The following is a 23,084-nucleotide window of genomic DNA, read 5'->3' as shown; positions in this document are numbered from 1 at the left end:
AGGCTGGGTCCAGCAAGACCTGGATGGTGGCCTGTTTTCTCAACAAATAGGACAATAAATATACATACAAAGCACACCACCGATATGATTTCCTTTGATTCTCACAATAAAATTGTGAGGTAAGGAAGTGGTTTTTTTTTTAACATCTTTATTGGAGTATAATTGCTTTACAATGGTGTGTTAGTTTCTGCTGTATAACAAAGTGAATCAGCTATATGTATACATATATCCCCATATCCCCTCCCTCTTGAACCTTCCTCCCACCCTCCCTACCCCACCCCTCTAGGTGGACACAAAGCACTGAGCTGATCTCCCTGTGCTACGTGGCTGCTTCCCACTAGCTATCTATTTTACATTTGGTAGTGTGTATATGTCCATGCCACTCTCTCGCTTCGTCCCAGCTTACCCTTCCCGGGCCCTGTGTCCTCAAGTCCAATTCTCTACATCTGCGTCTTTATTCCTGTCCTGCCCCTAGGTACTTCAGAACCTTTTTTTTTTTTTTTTAAGATTCCATATATATATATATATATGTTAGCATACGGTATTTTTCTCTTTCTGACTTACTTCACTTTGTATGACAGTCTCTAGGTCCATCCACCTCATTACAAATAACTGAATTTCGTTTCTTTTTATGGCTGAGTAATATTCCATTGTATATATGTGCCACATCTTCTTTATCCATTCACCTGTTGATGGACACTTAGGTTGCTTCCATGTCCTGGCTATTGTAAATAGAGCTGCAATGAACCTTGTGGTACATGACTCTTTTTGAATTATGGTTTCTCAGGGTATATGCCCAGTAGTGGGATTGCTGGGTTGTATGGTAGTTCTATTTGTAGTTTTTTAAGGAACCTCCGTACTGTTCTCCATAGTGGCTGTATCAATTTACATTCCCACCAACAGTGCAAGAGGGTACCCTCTTCTCCACACCCTCTCCAGCACTTATTGTTTGTAGATTTTTTGATGATGGCCATTCTGACTGGTGTGAGGTGATACCTCATTGTAGTTTTGATTTGCATTTCTCTAATGATTAGTGATGTTGAACATCCTTTCACGCGTTTGTTGGCAATCTGTATATCTTCTTTGGAGAAATGTCTATTGAGGTCTTCTGCCCATTTTTGGATTGGGTTGTTTGGTTTTTTGATATTGAGCTGCATGAGCTGCTTATAAATTTTGGAGATAAATCCTTTGTCAGTTGCTTGGTTTGCAAATACTTTCTCCCATTCTGATCTGAGGGTTGTCTTTCCATCTTGTTTATGGTTTTAAGGAAGTATTCTTACCCCTGCTTCACAGATCAGGAAACTGAGCTATCAAGAGATGCAGTGACGTGCTCAAAGCGGCACAGCAGGTAGGTGGTGAGCCTGTGTTTGAACGTGGTCTGTCTGCTACCGTAACACCCGTTCTTGGAAGCAGGGAGGGGAGGACTGGGTGGACTTCACCTGAAACCATGGCTGATCTGCTTTGCCTTGGCCAGGGCCACTTGGCTAGCTGCCTTCCCTTCTACACTCTCATCAGCTCCAGAGACCCCACAATTCAGGCGGGTCCCTAAGAACTCAAGCTCCCACCAGGGAGCTCCCAGTTTCCTTAAAAGTCTCCCAGGGCAATCCAGAGAGTAACTACAGAAGAGTCGATGGATTGTGCCCCGCGGTGAATCTGGAGAAATTTGAGTGTCCCTGGAGCTATATTTCACTCATTCATCTATTCATTCATTTCACAGACACTCATTGAATGTTCACTGGACCTGGTATCATACCAGGGCCCTGAGGATGCTATATCGTGAATGGGACAGATGAGGGGCAGAGTGGGGTCCCAGGGACACTCTCACCTGAAGTCCAAGTGCAAAAGCCACGGCAGAGTAGAGAAGCACTGGGTCAAACAGAACACAGCATCCAGGGACAGATCGTTCTCACTGAGGCTGGAGAATCAGAGGGATCATGCTGACAGAAGTCACTCAGGACTCAAAAACACCCTTTTTGGGGTCAGAGCACAGGGCAGGGGAGGGCTGTCCCTCCCTGTTCCAGACAATGGAACACACTGAACCCCGGATGGTCAGAGCACCTCTGCCAACTCCCCATTGCACAGATGGGGAAACTGAGGTCCAGAGAGCAGCAAGGTCTTCCCCAAGATTATGAGACATGTTGGTGACAGAGCTGAGATTGGAACTCCAATTTGCATAAAATTTGCCTGCAATGGCAGCAAGGCCTTCCCAACCCCCCCTGCCCCCCCCCCGCCCCCTGCAGGCCCCGAACAGGAACAGAAACAACCTCCTCTGGTCCCAGCTTCCCAACGAAAGGTGGCCTGAGCAGGCAGTGCCCACAGGCCACAGCACTGGTTACAGCGAAAACCATAGCCACTGCCTCCAGAGTTTATGTGTTAACTGACTGGGAACCAGGGGCTCAGAGAAGGTGATGTAATTTGTCCAGGGACACTGAGAACCTGGGGTCTGTGACCAGGTTCCTGCGGCCAGGAAGCCTCTCCCTTGGGCCTAGAAGAGCCGGGGCGGGGGGGGCATGTGAGCTAGGAGCACAGGGAGCTTTAAGGGCCTAGAAACTCTGGCTGGCTGCAGGCTAAGTCTGGGGGTTCACGGCCTCCTTCCAGGGCCTCCCTCCCATAGTGCACATCTCCCCCATCTCTGCCAGGTGCTCAGGGCTCTCAAATCTCCCCGGGCACCCTTCCTGGGTATCTCCTCTAGTCCAAACCCTCCCTGCCTACCTGGCCAGGGCCCCCCAGTCAAACGGCCCTCCTCCCCACCCCCCACCCCCACCCCCCACCCTCCCACGCCCACCCCACCCCCCACCCCCACCCCACCCCTCCACCCCCCACCCCCCACCCCCCCACCCCTCCACCCCCCACCCCCCACCCCCCCACCCCTCCACCCCCCACCCCTCCACCCCCCACGCCCCCCACCCCCCCACCCCCACCCCAGGGCCAGAATGGCTGCCAGCTGTTATATTAATCAGGTAATACTTCCCAGCCCTGCCTGCCTGGGCCTCCCAGAGAGCCTGTGCAGAGACAGGGAGATAAGCTTGAGAAACGAAGGCTTAACTCAGCAGCTGGATCGCTGAGTCACAGAGACCAGTGTCTATTTTAGTGAGAAACGCAGTAGTAACTACCCTGTCCTGGGCACTGGCCACGTGTCAGGGACTGGCCCCGGTGGCTGACATGCATTGTCTGATGTAACCTTTATGATAACCTGAGGAGGGAGTGAGATGGGACACAGAATATCCCCCCACCCCGTCATCTCCTTCCCCCCCTCCCACACACATGCTCTCATCCAGAGATCAAACCTCAGAGGCTTTGCCCAGAGGGCTACTCACTTCAAAGACTGCAGAGCGCCCAGCCCTGGAAGCAGCTGAGCCAGCAGGGCCGCACCTTTGTCCCCGAGAGCATTGCCTGATAAGCTGGGAGGGGCACGCGGAGAGGACAGGTCAGCAGAGGGCGGGGGTGGAGACAGCAGGAGCTCGCCTCTCCACCCCAGTCACTCAGCTTCTCCTGAAACTGGGATACGGTCCTGGGCTGCCAGGCCGGATCTCAGCACATGGCACTGGATCAGCTGGGGTCTCCCAGCATGTGGATGTGGGATCTTAGTTCCCCAATCAGGGATTCAACCCGCGCCCCCTGCATTGGAAGCATGGAGTCTTAACCACTGGACTCCAGGGAAGACCCTCCTCTCGGGTTCTCATCCTCAGGTTTGTGACCCCTGAGGGGTTAGGCTTGGGCTTCAGAGAGTGTCAAATATGGGGGAACCTGTATTTTAGGGGGAAGAGTCACAACTTTCACCAGGTTCTCTAAGGGGTTCCTGATTGCAGCGGGGAAAGAATAGATGACCCTAAATCTTAAAACACAGAACAAAACACAACACACTAACACCTACCCCCTAATGGGCCCCACCACCCCGCCTTCCAGCAACCACTCACTCGAGGTGACAGAGGCAGCAACTTCCTCCCAGTGCTTTGCAGAGGTGCTCTAGGTGCTGGGCTTGCAAGGCGCAGTGTGTCAGCCTAGGGAGGGTAGGACCACAACCCTGCAGCACCTGCCCAGCTCAACAGAGGCGAGCGGGGCTCCCCACCACCAGATAACACAGGCAGAGAGGCTTGTGGAAAGAGGACTGGGATGCATTGGGCACCCGGACAGGCAAAGAGGGACCGACACACAGCACACGTGAGATGTCACATGGGCAGAGAAGAGCCAGAGAGAGTCAGAGACACAGAGAGAGGCAGACCAAGATGGAGAGACACCGAGATAAGAGACGGAGGGAAGGAGACAGACGCAGAAAGAGACTGCGTGCCAGAGTGCCAGAGGAGAACAGACAGACAGGGAGGGGTATTCAGATGGACAGAATCAGAGAGGAGGCTGGAAGAGTTGTGATGGGAGCCCTGTGGAGGTTGAGCTGAGTCCCCAGGCCTAGGCCCCAGGATCAGGAACGAAGGGGCCGCGTGCTCCCCGTTTTCTCCGTCCAGAGTTCCCACAACCCCTCAGCTACTGGAGGACGGGGGAGCTAAGCGGGGTGGGAACCGTGGGCAGGGAAGGTGACTGGGGGTCTGCCGTGTGAGCCCCTTCTGGGGTGGGCTGGGCAGGGGAGATGGGAGGCAGGGAAACCAGGACATGACAGCAGGTTGTGTCCTCCAGGGGGCACCTGGCACTGGGGACCCGGGACAGGCTCTGTGCCCAGGAAGGGGGGAGGCGGGAACCATGCTCGGGGCCCGCAGGCCATCACGGTACCTGATCCTTGGGGCGCACGGGAGCGGATCAGAGGGCATCTGGAACGTAAGGCTGCCAGGAAACGCAGCCCTGGAGGGACACACACCAAGGCCATGCTGAGCAGATACCTCAGCCACTGCCTCAGACTCCAGCCTTAGACTCACTTCCCACCATTCCATCCCTATATGAGACCTGGGGACAGTCAGACCTTGGTTCCAACTGGGCTTCTCGGCTTCCTGGCTGTGTGACCTGGGACAAATCACCTAGCCTGGTACTGGGAGAACATAGGTGAATTGTCTTAGTTTCCTGCTTAGTGCATAGTAAGTGCTCAGTTAACCTTGGCTCTTAGGATCATTAATCTCATCACCAGCAGTGCCTTCAAAAATGTCAGCCTCAGCTGCAAGCAAGCCTTCTAAAGCTCAGACCCTACAGAAGAGATCGTAGGTGCACACTGAGGAGCAAAGGGCTGAGCCTCTGCTCAGGTGCTGGCCTGGGGCAATCCAGGAAGGCACCCTGGTGGAGGCAAACACCCTCTAAAGGGTCCTTGTGCCAAAGGGAGCCAGAAGTTCTGACCAGAATCAGAGCTACACGCCAGGCTATCCTCTGGGTTTAGGCTGAAGGACCTCCGTCTCCCACGCGTAGCTCTCTGGCTACCCCACCCCTGCCCCAGTCTGCTGTCTGCATCTGGCATCCCAGGGCTCTCTTCAGGTACCACTTGGGAAATGGGGAGGCAGTTTGTCCTTTGAGCCTCCCCTTAGGGCTTCATCCCCAGCCAAGCCTGCTGGCTTCTTGTGCCTTTGTGAATTTGTCAAGGTCCCCCCCGGCTGTTGAGTTACACTGTCCAGCGGTGGCGGTCAAGGAGAGGACGGTCCTGGCCCTACCTTTTCTGGGTCACCTTCTGCTCCTCCGGCTCTGGGGCAAACTTGAGGACCACAGTTTTGTGCAGCAGGCTGCAGACAGGAGAGGAGGGAGGAGGCAGCTGCTGGGGGGCCCAGCTGCTGCTACGTCTTATTTCTAGCCTGGCCTCCAGGGACCTCTAAGGTGTTTGCACAGTCACGTGATTTCTTCATTATAAATTCCTAGAAGTGAATGGAGTGTCATTTGGAATGCCCTAGGGGCCTTTACTGAATCATTATATACAGTGAACCAAGGGCCCTAGTACCACCGCGTGGGTGAATCTGGTCTCTCTTTCCTCCTTTAAGGGGTGTTTAAAGCAGGAGAGCCCCTATGGGTGGGGACTGTGTTGACATTAATTAGCATCTGTCCTCAGCTGCCCAGACTGAATGCGGAGACTTACAGAAATAAGGTTGGGCCCTGTCTGAGGTCGGGTCCCCTTAGAAGCAGAGTCACTTGGTCACTGTGTACATGATGTACTGAGGGTCTGATCTCAGGGACCGAGGGAAGCAGAACAGGGCAGGTCCTCAGCCTGATCCCCCAGGAAGCATGAATGCAACACAGAAGAGCCAAATCTGACTACCTGTTGGATCTGTTTCTTTTACTTTAACCTTTGCTTCCCGTTGCTTTTGTTCACTAAAAGGATACTGTCTGTACATAGTGGCCTGCCTTGGAGAACCCTGCCCCTCTGCCTGAATGTTAAACCAAAGTGCCTTTGTTCAGGGAAGCATCCTGACCCCGCCCACCTGTGGCTGGCTGCAAGAAAGAAGAAATTAACACACCCCCTCCCCAAGGCTGGCCATTCCAGGGGATATTTGCAAAACTTATGGCCCTTTTACTTCCTCATCTCCTCCCCCTCTCTGTGCTATAAAAGAAACTGGCATCCAAACCCCAATAAGATGGTTTCTCGGAGACACTAGTCTGCCATCTTCTCCGTCTGCCTCAACATCTTGTCTCTGATTCATTGGCCTGTCGAGCGGCGAGCAGAGTGAGCTTGGACTTGGTAACGTCAATAGCACTAAAAATTTGTCTCCCCGGACGTAAGGGGGCCGGAGGGTTACACCTCTGCCTCTGTCACTGGCCACTCCTGGCTGGGAGGATAAGGGGGTGTGTAACCTCCCAGGCATCACTGGCTCTTAGCGGCCCAGGGCATTTCTCTGGAGGAGGTATAAGCTGTGCGCAGCCAACACCCACAGCAGCTGGGAACGGGGTACCCAGCTGTAAAGGGGGTCTGGGCGGGGCACTAGCATCTTCTACAGGTCTCAAAGGCCTGGGGCCAGAAAGAATTCCAAGGACTTAGAGAGAACGACAGGAGAGCCTAAGAGCTCCGCGCTAGAGGTGAGAGTGGGTGATGGTGGTCCACTGGGAGTCCCTACCTGACGTGTAACTCTGCCAGGGTCCGGCACATGCTCACTGCACTCAGCACACGGCACACCCCGGCCAGAGAAAGCCCATTGCTGCTGAGGCTGTGGAGAGGAGGAGGGAGACGGCCATTAGCAGGCGGCTGGAGTCCCCAGCGCCACACAGCTCCAGCCGCCTCCTCCTGGCTCAGCAGCTGGCTGGCTGTCACTCGTGGAATGTCCTGGGTCTTTAACCAGGGCGTCTTAAAGGGTGAGCCATGAAGCATATGACCTCTTGCCCCACACAGAGAATAAGGTCCTCCAGCTGGAGCAGTAAGAGCTGACTCACTGTTTTTGCTTCTCTGATCCTCAGTTTTCTGGTCTGAAAAAAACTCACCATTTTAATCCCATTTTACCAATGGGGAACCTGAGGCCAAGAGATAGGAAGTTACCTCCCCAGGGTCACAAAGCTACTGAGTGACAGAGCCAGGGTCTAAATGCAAAGCCAAGACTCCAAACCACTGATACCCTAACCTCAACACTCCCCCACTCCCACTCCCACTTGACGCTAAGACCCCAACATATCCCCCCCACCCAATAGCACCCCTAGCCCACACCGTGCAACACCACAGCACACCCAATAGCCTACTACCCTTTCTTCTCATTCCACCACCACAACGACCCACCCCTTCACCCCAAAACCATATCCCACCGTACCACTTCCCACTCCAACAGCCCAGCACCCATCCACCCAATACCCTAGCGCTGCCCCAGTGCAACTCCGCATCCCACCCCACCCCGGGGCCGTTCAGGACAAACTGGAATACCAGCTACTGATGTACGGTGAACACGTTCTACATGTTCAAGGGATTTTAATAACTGGAACGAAGTAGCTCATGCCAGAGGCATGCAAGGCATGGTTGAACCACTCCGCCTGCGCTGGGGCTGGGAGAGAAAGCAGAGCTGGCCGGTGAAGCAGCACTGTTTCTGGTGACTGCGGGCACGGGGACCAGGGGTGGCGGGGACCAGCTGGGGCTCTCCTGGGCCCTCCCTGGTAGTCGACAGTGGGGTGGGCGACTCACTCCAGCTTCCTGGCGATGCGCAGCTGGGGTGCAGCCTCCGCCATCAGTTGACAGCCTTCGTCTTCCAGCTGGTTCCCTGAGAGGCTGAGACACAGGGGTCTGATGTCCTGTGCTGCCCCTCAACCCTCAGCGTTCACACAGTCAAAGCATCCCTCCAACAAATGAGACTCAATTATAATGAACGTTGAAAGATTGTGTACCACATGCCTGGCACTGTCCCAGATGCTCTTACAAGTATTGGATATTTAATCCTCATAACAACCCTGTGAAGTAGGCACTATTATTATTCTCATTTTACTGATGAGTTAACCGATGGTTAAAACACTTGCTCAAAGTTGGGCCTGGGATTTGAACTCCGGCAGCCTGACTTCAAGGCCCCATCCTCAACAGTTTCTTTATGCTGCAACCTACATAATTACTTCTTGTGGTGAGCTCCACGCTTATCGGGAAATCTGATCTAGTCTGGGGACCAGGAAAGGCTTGCCTGATGTTTGAGCTACTTGCTAGAAAAACTAGGAGTTCAATAGGTAAGGGGTGGGAGAGAGATGGGGGAAGGGTGTTCCTGGCAGTAGGAACAGCACAGTCAAAGATCCCATGACATAGCACATTAGAGGACTTGAAAAAGAGCAGGTATGTCTGCATTAAAGATGGAGTGGGAGGGTGGGGTCAGATGGGGCTTGTGGGGTTGGGGGCATGGTTCTGGATCACACAGCATTTTAGGATTTGGGCTTATCCTGAGCACTGGGAAGGGGGCAGGCAGTAAAAGGCAGTTCACTGCCAGGTGGAGGTTGCCAGGATGGAAGCCTAGTGAGGAGGTATCCAAGTGAAAGATGAGAGTGGTCTGGACTAGGGAGGTGGATGAAGAGGATGGAGAAAAGAGAACTTTTTTTTTTCTTTTTGCAGCGCTGCACGGCATGCAGGATCTTAGTCCCAGACCATGTGTGGTCTTAGTTCCCTGACCAGGGATCGAACCCATGCCCCCTCCAGTGGAAGCGCAGAGTCTTAACCACTGGACTGCCAGGGAAGTCCCCAAGAGAACGGTTTTGAGAACTCTATAGGGGGTAGGTCGACTCAGGATGGACTGGCTATAGGAGGAGGGCAAGGGAGCTGAGAGGTGTCTGGTCTGTGTAACCAGGTGGGTGATGGGCACACCTGCTGGTGAGAAAACTGGGGGAGGGACAGGCCTGGTGGTGGCGAGGTGGGTGGAAGTATGTGAGTTGGGTAAAAACCACCTTCTAATCCTGTCTTGGTTCTCCCAATGGGACAAGGTCAAGGCTCAAGCTTTGGTCACCAAGGCAACCCTCACCCCGTCCATCTTGCCCTAGGGTGGGGCCACTCAAAATACATGATGGCATTTCATCACCCCACCTTCATGCCCATTTGACTTCCTCGGATGACCGTGGCAGGGGTCCCTTCCCGGTGACATGACAGGACCTCCACCAATCCCCAAACCCCACTCTCAAAGGCTCTGCTCAGGAGCTGGACATCATGGGAATTTCTCCAGCCCAAAAAGAGAAGGTCATCTCATGTTACTCTGGGAGGAAGACAGCGTGAGGGGACCGTGAGGGCTGTGGTCTGGAAGACAAGACTACACGTGATGAGGTTTCTGCTTCGCAGATCTCAGTGAGGATGAGGCCAAGAGCCAGCCTGTCTGAGCCTGAACCCTGGCCTAGACTCTCCCTAGCCTTGTGACCTTGAGCAAATTTACCCTTCCGTGGCTTAGTTTCCTCCACTATAAAATGCACATAGTAACAGTACTTCCATCATAGAGATACAAGGATTAAACGAGAGGATGTATGTGAAAGCACCTGGGACAGGACGGGTGCTAAATAATGGGAGCTGCTAGGATGATCTGATTCCCCCAAATTCTTAATGAAGCAGCATGCCCTTCCCCACACCGCCCACCCAAAGCTGAGGCCTTGCCTACGCTGCCCTGCCCTCCCTTTCTGTCTCCTGTCCCAGCGCTCCCCATCATACTCACTCCACTTCATCCAGGTGTGGACCTTCCCGGAGCTGGGCTAGGAGCACTTCCACATCACGGACCCCGAGCTGACACTTCTGGAGCCTGCGGCGGGAGTAGGGCCGAGAGGCTCAAGGTAAGAAGCTACGCTATGCCTCCTGAAGCTCTGAGTGCATCTACCAGGAAGGAGCTGCAGCAGCCAGGGGGTCGGCAGACCTGGGTCTAATCTTGGCCTTGTTTTTCAGTAGCTGGGTGACCTGCGATAAGGCACCTAACCTATCTGAGACTCAGTTTTCTCCTCTATCGAATGGGACTAATAATGTGTACTTTGCAGGGTTTTCAAAAGAATCACAGTGAGGCAATGGATAGAAAATACAACAGTGCCAAGCACAGAGCAAGGGCCCATTAAATCACAGCTATTATTGTTGTTATGACAAGTGTTCCTTGCTCAGGCAGGGATGGGTTACTCATGTCCTTTCCCCGCTCCACATCTGCTGCTCCCTTTATCCTCCCTGCCCCTGCCGTGCCTCCTCTGGGAAGGGACCCTCCCCCCATATCATATCCCTCCCCTCAAAGCAATGGATCCCATCCCACTGAGGTACCTGAGTGCCAGGCTTCTCCTCTGAGCCTCTTTCCTCTGGTTGGCATTGCCCCATAGGTCTGGGTCTCTGGCAAGAACAAATCCAACACTGGCCTGGGCTCAAGAGTCCAGGGCCTGAGGGACCAAACCTCTTCCCTTGGTTTCTAGGAACTGAAGACCCTACAGCATGACCCACAGTGAGTGAATAACAAAGATGGTTGCCTGAAGGTACTAAAGGTGCTACTCAGCAAAGCAGCAGGAAAAAAGGTTTAAGGTCAATTGGGACCTTTATTCAAATTCTGGCTCTGCCATATATAGCTGTATGGCCTTGGGTAAGTCACTTCACCCATCTGAGCCCCAGTTTTCTCTTTTCTAAAGTGGGATGACAACATCCAACACATAGTGACCGAAGGACTGAATGAGACGATGTATGGTCAAGTGCCCAGCATAGGCAAGCTTAGCAAAGTGCAGGCTTAGTGAAAAGAAGCTGCTGTTGTCTAAGATGCCATAGTCTCCATTTGTAGATGTACCACCTGTGGTTCAGAAGGCCAGGAGTATGGACCGCATGTGGGTGCCGGCTGTGGGAAGCCAAGGCACCACCAAGTGTTCTCTCCAACTGGGCCAGGGGAGGACCGGGGTCGGCAGGGATGCTGGAACATCATGGATTTTCATAGACTTCTAGATCAGTGCTGTCCAAAAGAACTCTCTGCAAGGATGGAAATGTTTTGTATTTGTTCCATCCACTATGGGAGCCACTAGCCAACTGTGGCCATTGAGCACTTGAAATGTGGCTAAAGTGGCTGATAAACTGAAATGATCACTTTATTCAATTTTAATTAATATAGAATTAAATAGCCACATGGGCTAGTAGCTACCGTATTGGGCATCATAGCTCTCTGCAGTCAGAGGGTAAAAAGACATTGGTCCTCCCAGATCCCTGTATGGGTGAGGAAACTGAGGCTCAGAGCAGGGAAAGGACTTGCATGAGGACATACAACTTCATGTGTTTCTGAGTCTCACAGGGAGGGATGTGAGGGAAACACTGAAAGTTCTGTAATGGAAAGGCAACTTCCCTATTTCTGCCCAGTAAGGACTGGCCAAGCTGGAATCCATGCACAGCTGGAACAGCTAGCACTTGAATGGCAACTGGATGCCAGCAGTGCTCTAGGCACTTTAAATGTGTTAATTCATTTAATTCTCAGAACAGGTCTAAGATGTTGGTACCATAATTGCCTTCCTCCTTTTTTAATTGGAAGAGTTTTCCCTGCATAGTATCGCCAGTCTCACCATATCTTCATGTCCTCCCTAAGGGTCTGATTCACTCTGAGACTTCTGATGATGCCCGCTCATCACAGGAGCTGGATGTGGTCCAGAGACACTAGAGGAAGCTAAGACCTTGGCCAACTCTGAGAAGTAAGTCATTTCCCAGGGGAGCAGTAGCAAGAAAAATCCCCGCATTCCAGCTCTTCCTAAACTCTTTTTGCCACTTTTCCCCACAACTACCTAAGCCCAGATTGCTTCTCAGAATGAGCCCAAGCCCACCCCGTCCCTAGCTTCTTACCCTTGTAGCTCTGTAGCCATCTCTGTGGGTGGGGATAGAAGGAAGATGAGGTCCGCCTTCCTGCAGGGTCAGACACTGAGCCGTGAAACCAGTACACCAGCCCTACCTGTGCACCCTGTGCTGCCCCAAACATCCAGAGAAAGCTGATTTTGTAATCGACCCAGGAACAGAACTGGCATAAGTGCTCAACATCAGACATGTAAAATTGTGACTATGTCGTTGCTAGACGAACCCTGAGTGTTTTAAAAAGTCAGGAAAACAATTTTTGCTAGAAAAATTATAAAAGTTAGGAATGCTGAGAGTTTCTATAGGAGCCGCAGTGTTGGGATTAAGAGGCATTACACTTCACCTACCCTGCGACCCCAACTGGCTAGTTCAGCACCACGGAGAGCAACACGGGACTCAGGATTCCCTCCGCTCTGCCTATTGTTCCTAGATTTGTTGATTCATTCCCTCAACCACCCATCCATCCGTCTATCCATTTATCTTTCCACTCATTCACTATTTATTGAGTACGAGGTGCCAGGACTGAGCTGGGCTCTGGAGATACTGATGTGAGTAAAACAAGACTCATGCACGCACACATAGGTCTTGCAGACCAGTGGCCTCCTCCTTTTCCCATCCCCACTTTCTCCTCCCCTTTTCTCAAGACCCTGAAGGCCAGGACCCCATTCCCCCTGCTCACCTGACCTGCAGCATCCTGACAGTGGGGCACGTGACTGCCACATTCGTCAAGGAGAGGAGGGTTGACACGGAGACCTTGCTGAGGCTCAGGCTGCATGATTGTGGCAAAGGTGTCAGGAGTGAATCCCCCATCCCATCCACCCCAGACTCTCTCTGCTCTCCAAGGGAGGAGGGGGAGGTCCCTCAGGCAGGGGTGGTGGAAAGACAGCTTACTCAAGCTTCTGGAGCCGCGGCAGGCAAGGCAGTACCTCCACGATGCTCAGCACGTCCCAGTCCTTGAGCTGGTTGTCCCGAAAACTGTAGGGAGACCGAGGCCCAGTCCCTCAGCCTTGGGGTTGAGAGACTTGGGAGCCCCAGGTGGCAGGCGACAGGTGTGGCCATCTTCATGCAGGAGACACAAGATAGGGGCCTACGAGAAGTTCGTGGTATCCAGCAGGCCCAGCTAGGAGGAAAGGCCCTCTGCTGGCCTCACTTCCATCCCAGTTCAGTCCCTCTGGGAGAGTTTCTGCCTGGTGGCCCAAGGGATCCAGATGATGGACTGTGAAGGCCTCATGAGGTGGGAGGAGGGGACCCAGCGCCCTGCTCTCTAGGCTCTGTCTGGGATGTGCCTGAGGCCTGAGTTCAGCCGGGCCTCTTGGTTCCCAGGTGATAGGCAGACTGGGATGCAGGAGAAGCTGCTTGCAGCCTCACCTCTGGCCCTGATTCACCCGAAGCCCTAGGCCAAGCACTTTCCTTTCTGACCTCACATTCCCCACCTGTCAAATGGGGTCCACAAACAGCCCTGCCTGGGTTCCTAGCTAGAGGGACAAAACAGCTGAAGAGTAAAAGGGTGCCTCTGCGTGTAATCACTTGGTCAGGACAAAGGACCAGAAATCGTGAACTTGTTGACATTTACTTTTCCTTCTTAATTATTCAGAGTGACCTTAATCTTTTCCCCCATCACCCAGAGTGATCATGAACAAAGACACCCAGCAGAGGGGACAGAGCAGAGCTCTGGCCCAGCTAATGCTCCACTCGACAAGCAGTGCACCCTACTGCTGGGCTGCATCTGCCTGGATGAAGGAGAGTCCCCTCTAAATCTCATAAAGGTGCCATATTAGGCAGCAGTGGTCCTGCCGGACAGATGCTAAGGAGGATCCCTGGTCCCACCCTTCTTAGGCCACTCGTCACAGACACAGGGCAGGAGTATATTCATACATACGTGCTTAGACGTGTATGTGGATCTAAGTGTGCAGGCATGTGTGTGCTGCACACGTGCATGTACGTGTGGCATATACTTAAGTGAGCAGGCAAGTGCAAGTGTGTGTGCGCACATGTGCATGAATGTGGACGTATGTGTGTGTTTCACGCCTTTATGTGTACCCACACAGCACCTGCCTTCTCTCAGGGTCACAGAAAGAAGGGAGGGACCCTCAAAACTCAAGCTCCTTCAAGATGTCCCAAAATATTAGCACTTCTCTGGGGTCTCTGGGAGCCTTGTGTTTGGATCCAGTCCCACCCAGTTCTTGGATTGATGCCTCTCCTCTCTGGGTCTCACTGAAAAAGTAGTGGCCAGACCCTAATGGAATATACAGGACCCAGTCCAGGCTCAAGGGGGGCCCTGGGACCTGGACAGTGAATCCTCCCCTCAGCCAGCGAGCCCTCCTGGAGATCACTCACCTGATCTCTTCCAGCTGTGGACAGAGGGGCAGAGCCTGCACCAGGTGGCTGATGCCTTGAGCAGTGATCTTACTTCCTGCTAACCTACAGGGTAAGCAAAGATAGTGGGAAGAATGGGGATGGGAAAGGGGACAGACCAGGAATCTGCCCTGTGCAGGGTTGAGGGGCGGGAGGAGAGTTCCAAGCATCGCCGGCTGAGGATCCATCTCGGTCCCAAGCCCTGACTCACCCCAGCTTCTTCAGGCTCCCCATTGTCGGCAAGCACCTGGAGAGGGCTTCGGCAAAGGCGTCCCCACACTTCCTGCTCTTAAAGCTGCCACGGGAAGAGGCGAAGTGGCAGAAGATCAATGGTGGGCAGGGCTTAGAGTTCATCACCCATTCCCTCCTCTGAGAGATGGAATTTAATCCAGTAATGGCAATAGTAGTAGTTGTTGCTGTAATTGTTGTCGTAGTAACAAATACATATTATGGCAGACACTGCTAATCGTCTACCAAAACCCATTCTCCACTGTAGCTATCACTGGGAACATGGTTTCCCAGCCTCCCCTGCAGCTCAGTGTGACCATACGACTCCGACTATGTTGTCACCACTGGAATGTGAATGGAAAGGATGTGCTCTATTTCCAGGACTGAGCTTTAACCCATTGGGCATGTCTAATCCGTGTTCTCTCTTTACTTTCCCCCAAGCCAGAGCACAGATGTGTCTGTGACCCAGCTCTGACCCTGCAGATCAAGATGCCCAAGGAGATGATGCTGCAACCATGGAAGGGACCTGGGTCTCTTCATGGCCATGTGGAGCTGAGCCATCCCACTGACCTGGACCACTTACCTCTGAGTCTTCCATTAAGAGTGAAAAAAAAAACAAAAACAAAAACCACCACATTATTTAATCCACTGTATATGGAGGGGGAGGGATTCTTTGTTATTGCAGCCTAAACTTTTCTCTAGCTACTACACATATCGAGCCTTTACTCTGTGCCAGGAACTGTGCCATGAAGTGTTTTTCATGCATTATTTCATCTCATTCTCCCAACAACCCTATCAAGGAGGTATTATTACTGATTCATTTTAGGCATAAAGAGACTCGGGCTGAGAGGTTAAATACCCTGTCCAAAGCAAAGAGGCTCTAACAGCACAGCCTGGATCAGATGCTCCAGCCCATGACTGAGAGAAAAAGAGGGAAAGACTGAATCCAGAAACCATAACTAGAGGAGATTTAACTGGACCCCAGAGTTCCTGGAGAGGCAAGGAGCTTCCTCACCGTGTCACAGGCTAAGGGGCAGTAAGGAAGGACCTATCTGTTCTGATATTCAAGATTCTTCCTCAGTTTTCCTCAGCTGGGTTCTGCCGAGACTGGCTGGCCTCCATTCTCCCAAAAGTCCAGTTCTCTCCCAGGGATGTTCCCAGGTACCCCCCAGAGCTCCCCTGTCCTTATTCTCACCTGAGATTCTCTACCTGCCCACAGCCTGCCAGGGCTTCAGGGCAGCGGGGCTCCAGGGGGCAGCCCTCAAAATCCAGGTGGATGGGGGCATCCCTGTGCCCTAGGATGTTGGTCAGGGCAGCCAGGTCGGCGTAGGTCAGCAGGAAGTTGTGGAAGGGCATTTGACGGGGGAGGCTCTGGGCTATGAAGCCAGCCAGCTCAGGCACCTGTGTTTCACCCACACAGTGACACAGCTCTACAACTTTTGGTCCCGTGAGCCTGCGGGTGGCCAACTTCCTCAGTGCTTGCACCACTGCTGCCTGCTTGGTACCCACCCAGGCCTCGTCCTGCCGTGCCAGGAGGCTGAGGAAGGGGCGGCAGGCACAGGATGCCAGGCCCGCCAGAAAGGTGGGGAGGTGGTCTGTGAGGCCCAGTCTAGCTTTGCTTCGCTGTACCCAGCGAGAAGTGAGGGTGACATGTTGGGAGAGTGTATCTTTGTCCACCTGGGGGCTGGCCATCAGGTGCAGGGCAGCAAAAAACTCCTGCAGGCTTAGGTGGGTGAAGGCATAGCCTGTCTCCTGGTGCCCGGGCCCCGTGCACACACAGAAGGAGGTCATCAGGCCGAGGGCAGCCCCGAAGGCCATCACGGGTGGAGGGATGTCACCTGCAGAGAAGATGACCTTCCCTGTCTCCAGGCCCCGCAGGGCCACCTCCCCGAGACCCAGCAGGGACTCGGCAGGCAGGAACCCTTGGGGGCTGAGGGTTAGCACCATCTGCACGTAGTTCTGGGTCATGGTGGGCAGGAGGGCCGCAGACTGGCCTGGAGAGCTGCCTGGGAGCAGATGGTAGAGGCAGAGGCAGGCGACTCGGCACAGAGCGGGCAGGGCACACATGCTCCAGAGACGTCTGTCTGCCCGCAGCTCTGCTAGGGCTGCCTCCTGGGATGGCTGGTCGCTGAAGAAGCGGCTCACGTACTCCTCCACCCGTGGTCCGTCAAAGCCCCACATGTGGACCGTGGCCACCTCGGTGGGCAGGCAGGCGGGCAGCTTCCCTGGACGGGAGGTGGCCATTACCCAGCAGCCCGGCAGGAGGGTCCCACGGCAGAGGCGGGAGAAGAGGGTGAGGGCTGATGCTGGGTCCTCAGGGCCTGCAGTCTCCTTGCTGGAGCAGGGGTGGAAGACCTCGTCCAGCCCATCAAAGATCAGCAGGGTTCCATTAGCATTCTCCTGCAGGTACTCGAAGACGGCCTCGGGGCCAGCCTCAGGCCTCAGGTACAGATCAAAAAGGAGCTGGGGTAGCGTCAAGAAACCTGTGATCACGTTGAGCTGGCGGAATTCGAACAGGAACAGGGCCTGGAAGCGGTCCAGCTGCCCATCAGCCCACTTCTGGCAGAGCCGGTGGGCCAGCGTGGTCTTGCCCATGCCCGACTTCCCCAGAAGCACCGTCACTCTTGGGCCCCTGTTGGCCTTGGTATTGAAGAGGTCCCGAATGTTCACGTCGGTGCCATCTTCTGCCTTGGGGTCCCCTCTAACGGCCCCCTCCTGAGCGTCGAAGGGTGCTGAGGCCCGGCTCCATTGCAAGATTGGAGGGATGTAGACTTGGGGGAAGGCAAGCGGCTGCCCTGGCCTGGGGGTCCTGTCGGCATAGCGCTGCTGGGCAGAAGTCCTAAGCAGCTGCAGGTACCTCTTGGCCAGCTCTGCAGGGGACAGGGAGATTGCATGAGAGCCGGGGGCCTCCCCGCGCCACTCACCACAGTATCAGGTTGTTGGGAGCCTGTAGCCTTGGCCATGTACGTATGGGGATGGGGGACAGCAAGAGCACACAGGTGCTCTTATGCCCCCCAAATTCCTAGAATTAATTGGCTCTACAGAAGCACAGGCTCTGACAGCCGTTTACACAGGGAAGTAGGAATGGGGAAGTGTGGACCACGGCTCTATTTGTTTTGCAACAATGTAAGTGGTGGAAAGTTTTCAATGAGATGGGGGAGGGGAAAGGGGGCACTTCCTTTGCAGTATCTTATTGGAACAAGCTTTCACTGTGATATCGAAGTAACCTGCCTGCGGCCCCCATCCCCACAGTGTTTCAGCTGTGTGATGCCCACGATGACCACTAACACGCTGTGGGCCAAGGCACTGGACAATCGGAACTGCGGAAGCTGGTCAATAGTCAAAACCTACATTGCCAGGTGTTGACTTTAATTGCTGGGTCATTTGGGAGATCTTGGGTGGCCCAGGGGAGGGCCCGGGGCCACTGTTGGGGGATACTGGATACCCCTGCTGGGGGGGCGCCTGACATAGTGTCCTATTTTATACAGATATGAATCCTCTGACCAGCTGTGAATCCTCTGGCTATGCCCCATGGGGCTGGGTTTCCCAGCTGGTGGGACAACTGGTGGAGAATGACAGAAGTTTCTGTCCCGGCCTGACCGGTCCACAGCAGCCCCCATGTCTTCCCAGGGGCCCCCAAGGCTTCTGCCTTGCTATCCAGCTCAGCCCTAAACTGGCCAATGGGAGCCCAGTTCTGAGGTCATGCTGTTTACATCCCTGGAGCTCCCTCAACCCTGAGGACATGGGAGTATCCCCGGGAAAGCCTGGATGGTGAAGCTGCGACCTGCTGGGATGCTTTGAGCTCCTTCAGCTGAGCCGTCTCTGGAGAAGCCCCGCTGTGGCCCACTGGGCAAGGTGCTTCCTTACCAGACCTAGCTCTCTCCTCTGCCCACCCAGGACCTCCTCTTCTTCCCTCCTGGGAGCTTGGAAGACAAGAGTCAGGGGGCCCATGACTGGAAGCCTGTTATCAGGGGACAGAGTCCAGGATCTGTGTCCTTGCCCCAAGGCAATCCAATCCAGTGTTCGGACCCCCCCCCCCCCCCCCGCCGCCACCTTGGTACCCACCTTGCTCCTGCTTCTTGAACTGCTTTGGGCGAGGTGAGGACCCACAGCTCTGATGAGGCCGCTTGAGGCCTGGAAAGGATGAAGGGAGGAGTAAGGGGTGAGGTCTGGGGGCCTGGGCTGAGGGGGTAGCCAGCATCTTCAGGGAGCTCCATTCCACAGACAGGCAGCAGCCAGACAAGTATATCCACGCGCAGGGACTGAGTGAAGGCAGACGGCAGGCAAAGGCTGCACCAGCATCAGTTCCTGTCTGCAGAGGGGTCCCAGGCCCAAGTGAGAGGGTTGGAGGCTCTGGGCCTGGGCATCTCCCAGCCCAGAATGCAGGAAGCAGGGCCCACAGCCAACAGCCTCAAGCACTAAACGGCTTGGAAAGCACCCAGCCCTGGGCACTGCTGGTTGGAAAAGTGGAGCTTCCACGAGGCATCGTCAGGCCTGTGCCCTCCCTCCTGTACCGGTGTGTTTTATCCCCTTTTTCCCACATCTTCCAAACTTCCTCACTTCTCTTACTAGTTTCATGAGTTCTTGTCTGGTTGCATAGATTTTCAAGAGTCACTTGAATACCTTTCAGAAGAGGTTGGGAAAGGAAGAAGGAGAACAAGAAGGAAGGGGAGACAGAAAGGAGGGGAGGAAGAAAGAAAGAGGGCTATGGAAGAATTTTAAGAAGTAAAGCAGGACACTCCTACAGCCAGGCACTAGCGATCAATCAGAACGGCCGCTGGAGCAGGTCTCTTGCCCCGCCAGGTGTTAAACTTTTAGATGCTGGTCTGCAGGGAAACCCAGGGGTCCCGAAGAGGGGCTGGAATCAGTGTAAGATATATTGGGGGGCACTGAGCGGCTTGCAGGATCTTAGTTCCCCGACCAGGGATTGGACCTGGGCCCTCGGCAGTGACAGCACTGAGTCCTAACCACTGGACACCAAGGAATTCCCCCTTGTATTTCAATATTTTAACGAGTCTTTTACTAATAACGGACTCACTAGCTAAATATCAACCAGGCCTGGTCACAGCCAGGTGACAAGTATTCCAGCTCAGTGATAAGGGACAGAGGGACCAGGTATCAAACAGTTTTGATTTATTGGGGAGCTAGGATTACGGGATGGATGTTTTCTGTTATAGCCATGCACAGATATAAGTAAAAAGTCAATATTTCTATAGAAATAAAGGTTCTGAAACCACAGCAAACATCATACTTAATGGTCAAAGACGGAAAGCTTTTCCTCTAAGATCAGGAACAAAGGAAGGATGCCTGCATTCACCACTTCAACTCAACACAGAACTGGCAGCTCTAGCCAGAGCAATTACGCCAGAAAAAGAAATAAAAGGCAGCCAAATTGGAAAAAAGAAGTCAACTTATCTCTGTTTGCAGATGATCAGATCTTATACGCAGAAAACCCCAAAGACAGCCACAAAAAAGCTGTTAAAACTAATAAATGAATTCAGCAAAGTAGCAGGATATAAAGTCAACACACAAAAGTCAGTTACCCCCAATAAAGATGTTAAAAAAAAAAAAGTCAGTTACATTTCTATACATGAACAATGAACAATCTGAAAAGAAAATGACCAAACTAATTCCATCTACAGTAGTATCAAAAAGAACAAAATACTTAGGAATTAACTTAACCAAGGACGTGAAAGATTTGTACAATGAAAACTACAGAATGTTGCTGAAAGAAATTAAAGAAGACATAAATAAATGAAACACATGTTTGTGAATTGGAAGACTTAATAATGTTGAAAATTTCAATATTACCCAAAGGGATCTACAGATTCAATGCAATCTCTATTACAATCCCAATGCCTTTTTTTGCAGAAATAGAGCCCATTCTAAAATTCACGTGGAATCTCAAGGGACCCCAAATGGTCAAAATAATCCCGAAAAGGAACAAAACTGGAGGATTCACGCTTCCTGATTTCAAAACTTACTACAAAGCTACAATAATCAAAAACAGTGTGGTACCGGCATAAAGACAGACATAAAGACCAATGGAATAGAATAGACAGCCCAGAAATAAACCCTCACCTATATGGTCAAGTGATTTTTGAGAAGGGTGCCAAGACCATTCAGTGGGGGAAAGGACAGTTTTTTAAACAAATGGTGCTGGGAAAACTGGATATCCACATGCAAAGGAATAAAGTTGGACTCTTACCTAACACCAAATACAAAACCTAACTCCAAGTGGATCAAGGGCCTAAATGTAAGACCTAAAACAATAAAACTCTTAGAAGCAAACATAAGATGAAAGTGTACAACACCGGGACTGGCAATGATTTCTTGGAGATGACACCAAAGGCACAGACATCAAAAGAATAAATAGAAAAATTGGACTTCATAAAAATTTTTTAAATCATACATCACAAGACCCTACCCACAGAGTAAAAAGGCAACCCACAGGAGAAAATATTTGTAAAACATATATCTGATAAGGGATTAATATCCATAATATAGACAGAACTCCTAAAACTCCACAACAAAAAACCAAAGAAGCCAATTCAAAATGGGCAAAGGACTTGAACAGACATTTCTCCAAAAAAGATATATGAACGGCCAATAAGCACATGAAAAGGCGCTCAACATCACTAATCATTGGGACTTCCCTGGTGGGCCAGTGGGTAAGACTCCGTACTCCCAATGCAGGGGGCCCGGGTTCGATCCCTGGTCGGGGAACTATGTCCCTCATGCCACAACTAAGAGTCCGCACACCACAACTAAAGACCCTGCACGCTGCAACTAAAGATCCCGCATACCAAAACTAAGACCCAGTGCAACATAAATAAATAAATAAATTTTAAAAAATCACTAATCATTAGGGAAATGCTAATCAAAACTACAATGAGATACCACCTCACACCCATTAGGATGGCAACTATCAAAAAAACAGAAAACAAAAAGTGTTGGTGAGGATGTGGAGAAACTGGAACCCTTGTGCACTGTTGGTAGGAATGTAAAATGGTGAAGCTTCTGTGGAAAACACTGTGGAGGTGTCTCAAAAAATTAAAAATAGAGTTGACATATGACCCTGGATCCTGGATATATATTCAAAAGAATTGAAGCAGGGTCTTGAAGAGATATTTGTTTACCCATATTCATAGCAGCATTATTCACAATAGCTAAAATATGGAAACAACCCAAGAGTCCACCGAAGGATGAATGGATAAGCAAAATGTGATTTACACATACAGTGGAATATTAGCCTTAAAAAGGAAGGAAATTCTGACACTTGCTACAACATGGATGAACCTTGAGGACATTATGCTAAGCGAAATAAGCCCGTCAAAAAGGACAAATATTGTATGATTCCACTTATACAACGTACTTAGAGTAGCTAAAGTCATAGAGAGAGAAAGTAAATGGTGGTTACCAGGGGCTGGGGGAGGGGTGAATGGAGAGTTATTGTTTAATGGGTAGAGTTTGCTTTACAAGATGAAAAGAATTATGGAGATGGATGGTGGTGGTGGCATGATGATGAGAGTGTATTTAATACACTGAACTGTACACTCAAAAGTAGTCATGATGGTAAATTTGATTCCATGTAATTTACCACAGTAAAAAGAAAAACAAAAGAAAGATTCTGAACAGAGTGTGGCCTATGAATCAGAGAGGCGGACCATCTGATCGCTGAGCTCGCTGCGCTCCGTCAGAAAATTAGTCAGAGGCTCCCTGGGTGTGGACGGCAGTTTGTGGGTTAGTGTCAGGCCTGCGGGTGTCTGAATGATGAGGGGCCTGAGTCTGTGGGGCTGGAGCACGAGGCCCTGAGGCTTGGGGACAGGGAAGTGAGAACGGGCTTCCCCTAGTGAAACCAGGGAGGGGATTCTGGCCGTGGTCAAGGGCTGACAACTTCAGACTCTCCCAGGAGGCTCCAGGTTAGACTCCTGGGAACATGTATCAGGACAGGGCAAAGCCTTGAGGGGCAGAGAGGGGGTGCGGGTGAGGCTGGGAGTCGTGGTGAGGGACCTGGGAAGCGTGCAGATGGGTCCAAGGATGAGGAGGCTGGTTTATGGGAAACGGCTGTGACCAGCCACCACCAGCCTGCTCTGGGTTTGAGGTGGACTTCGCGTGCTCACCCCCACTCCCACTCCCCAGCCCCGGGCCTTACCAGGGTGGAGCTGAGAGTCTGGTTGGCTTTCCTCGCCAATGTCCAGCTGCCTGGGGAAGCCTGGAAGAGGGGAGGAGATAATATGCTATGGGCATGTGCTAGGATGCCCTGGGACCAGCTCTGGCCCCATGTCTGGCTCTGGGCTCATCCCTCAGGCTGGGTTCCCAGCAAGGGAGAAATCTACACTCAGTGATCTGTGGAGGGCACAGCTGGTGGTGAGCC

The 23,084-nt window shown here is 52.3% G+C and overlaps 1 protein-coding gene across 4 annotated transcripts in view; it reads right to left on the bottom strand.

The window, feature by feature from the left end:
* Positions 1 to 23,084, bottom strand: part of NLRC5 (NLR family CARD domain containing 5) — a 105,445-nt gene that overhangs the window by 32,114 nt on the left and 50,247 nt on the right. For all 4 annotated transcript variants that reach the window (XM_060000217.1, XM_060000218.1, XM_060000216.1 and 1 more), the window contains 17 exons: positions 22,863 to 22,922; positions 18,773 to 18,841; positions 15,903 to 17,577; positions 14,691 to 14,774; positions 14,462 to 14,545; positions 13,016 to 13,099; positions 12,804 to 12,893; positions 12,119 to 12,178; positions 10,580 to 10,645; positions 9,999 to 10,082; positions 8,018 to 8,101; positions 6,972 to 7,061; positions 5,583 to 5,651; positions 4,723 to 4,791; positions 3,918 to 4,001; positions 3,318 to 3,401; positions 1,826 to 1,915 (listed from right to left, as the gene is read on the bottom strand). In XM_060000217.1, coding sequence (XP_059856200.1) covers positions 1,826 to 1,915; positions 3,318 to 3,401; positions 3,918 to 4,001; positions 4,723 to 4,791; positions 5,583 to 5,651; positions 6,972 to 7,061; positions 8,018 to 8,101; positions 9,999 to 10,082; positions 10,580 to 10,645; positions 12,119 to 12,178; positions 12,804 to 12,893; positions 13,016 to 13,099; positions 14,462 to 14,545; positions 14,691 to 14,774; positions 15,903 to 17,577; positions 18,773 to 18,841; positions 22,863 to 22,922 — 2,926 coding nt within the window. The remainder of the gene's footprint in view (positions 1 to 1,825; positions 1,916 to 3,317; positions 3,402 to 3,917; positions 4,002 to 4,722; positions 4,792 to 5,582; positions 5,652 to 6,971; positions 7,062 to 8,017; positions 8,102 to 9,998; positions 10,083 to 10,579; positions 10,646 to 12,118; positions 12,179 to 12,803; positions 12,894 to 13,015; positions 13,100 to 14,461; positions 14,546 to 14,690; positions 14,775 to 15,902; positions 17,578 to 18,772; positions 18,842 to 22,862; positions 22,923 to 23,084) is intronic.

The sequence above is a fragment of the Delphinus delphis genome, chromosome 20 (genome assembly GCF_949987515.2).
Source record: "Delphinus delphis chromosome 20, mDelDel1.2, whole genome shotgun sequence".
Taxonomy (NCBI): domain Eukaryota; kingdom Metazoa; phylum Chordata; class Mammalia; order Artiodactyla; family Delphinidae; genus Delphinus; species Delphinus delphis.
The sequence above is the reverse complement of the archived record's forward strand: the minus strand, read 5'-3'. Positions and strand labels throughout refer to the sequence as shown.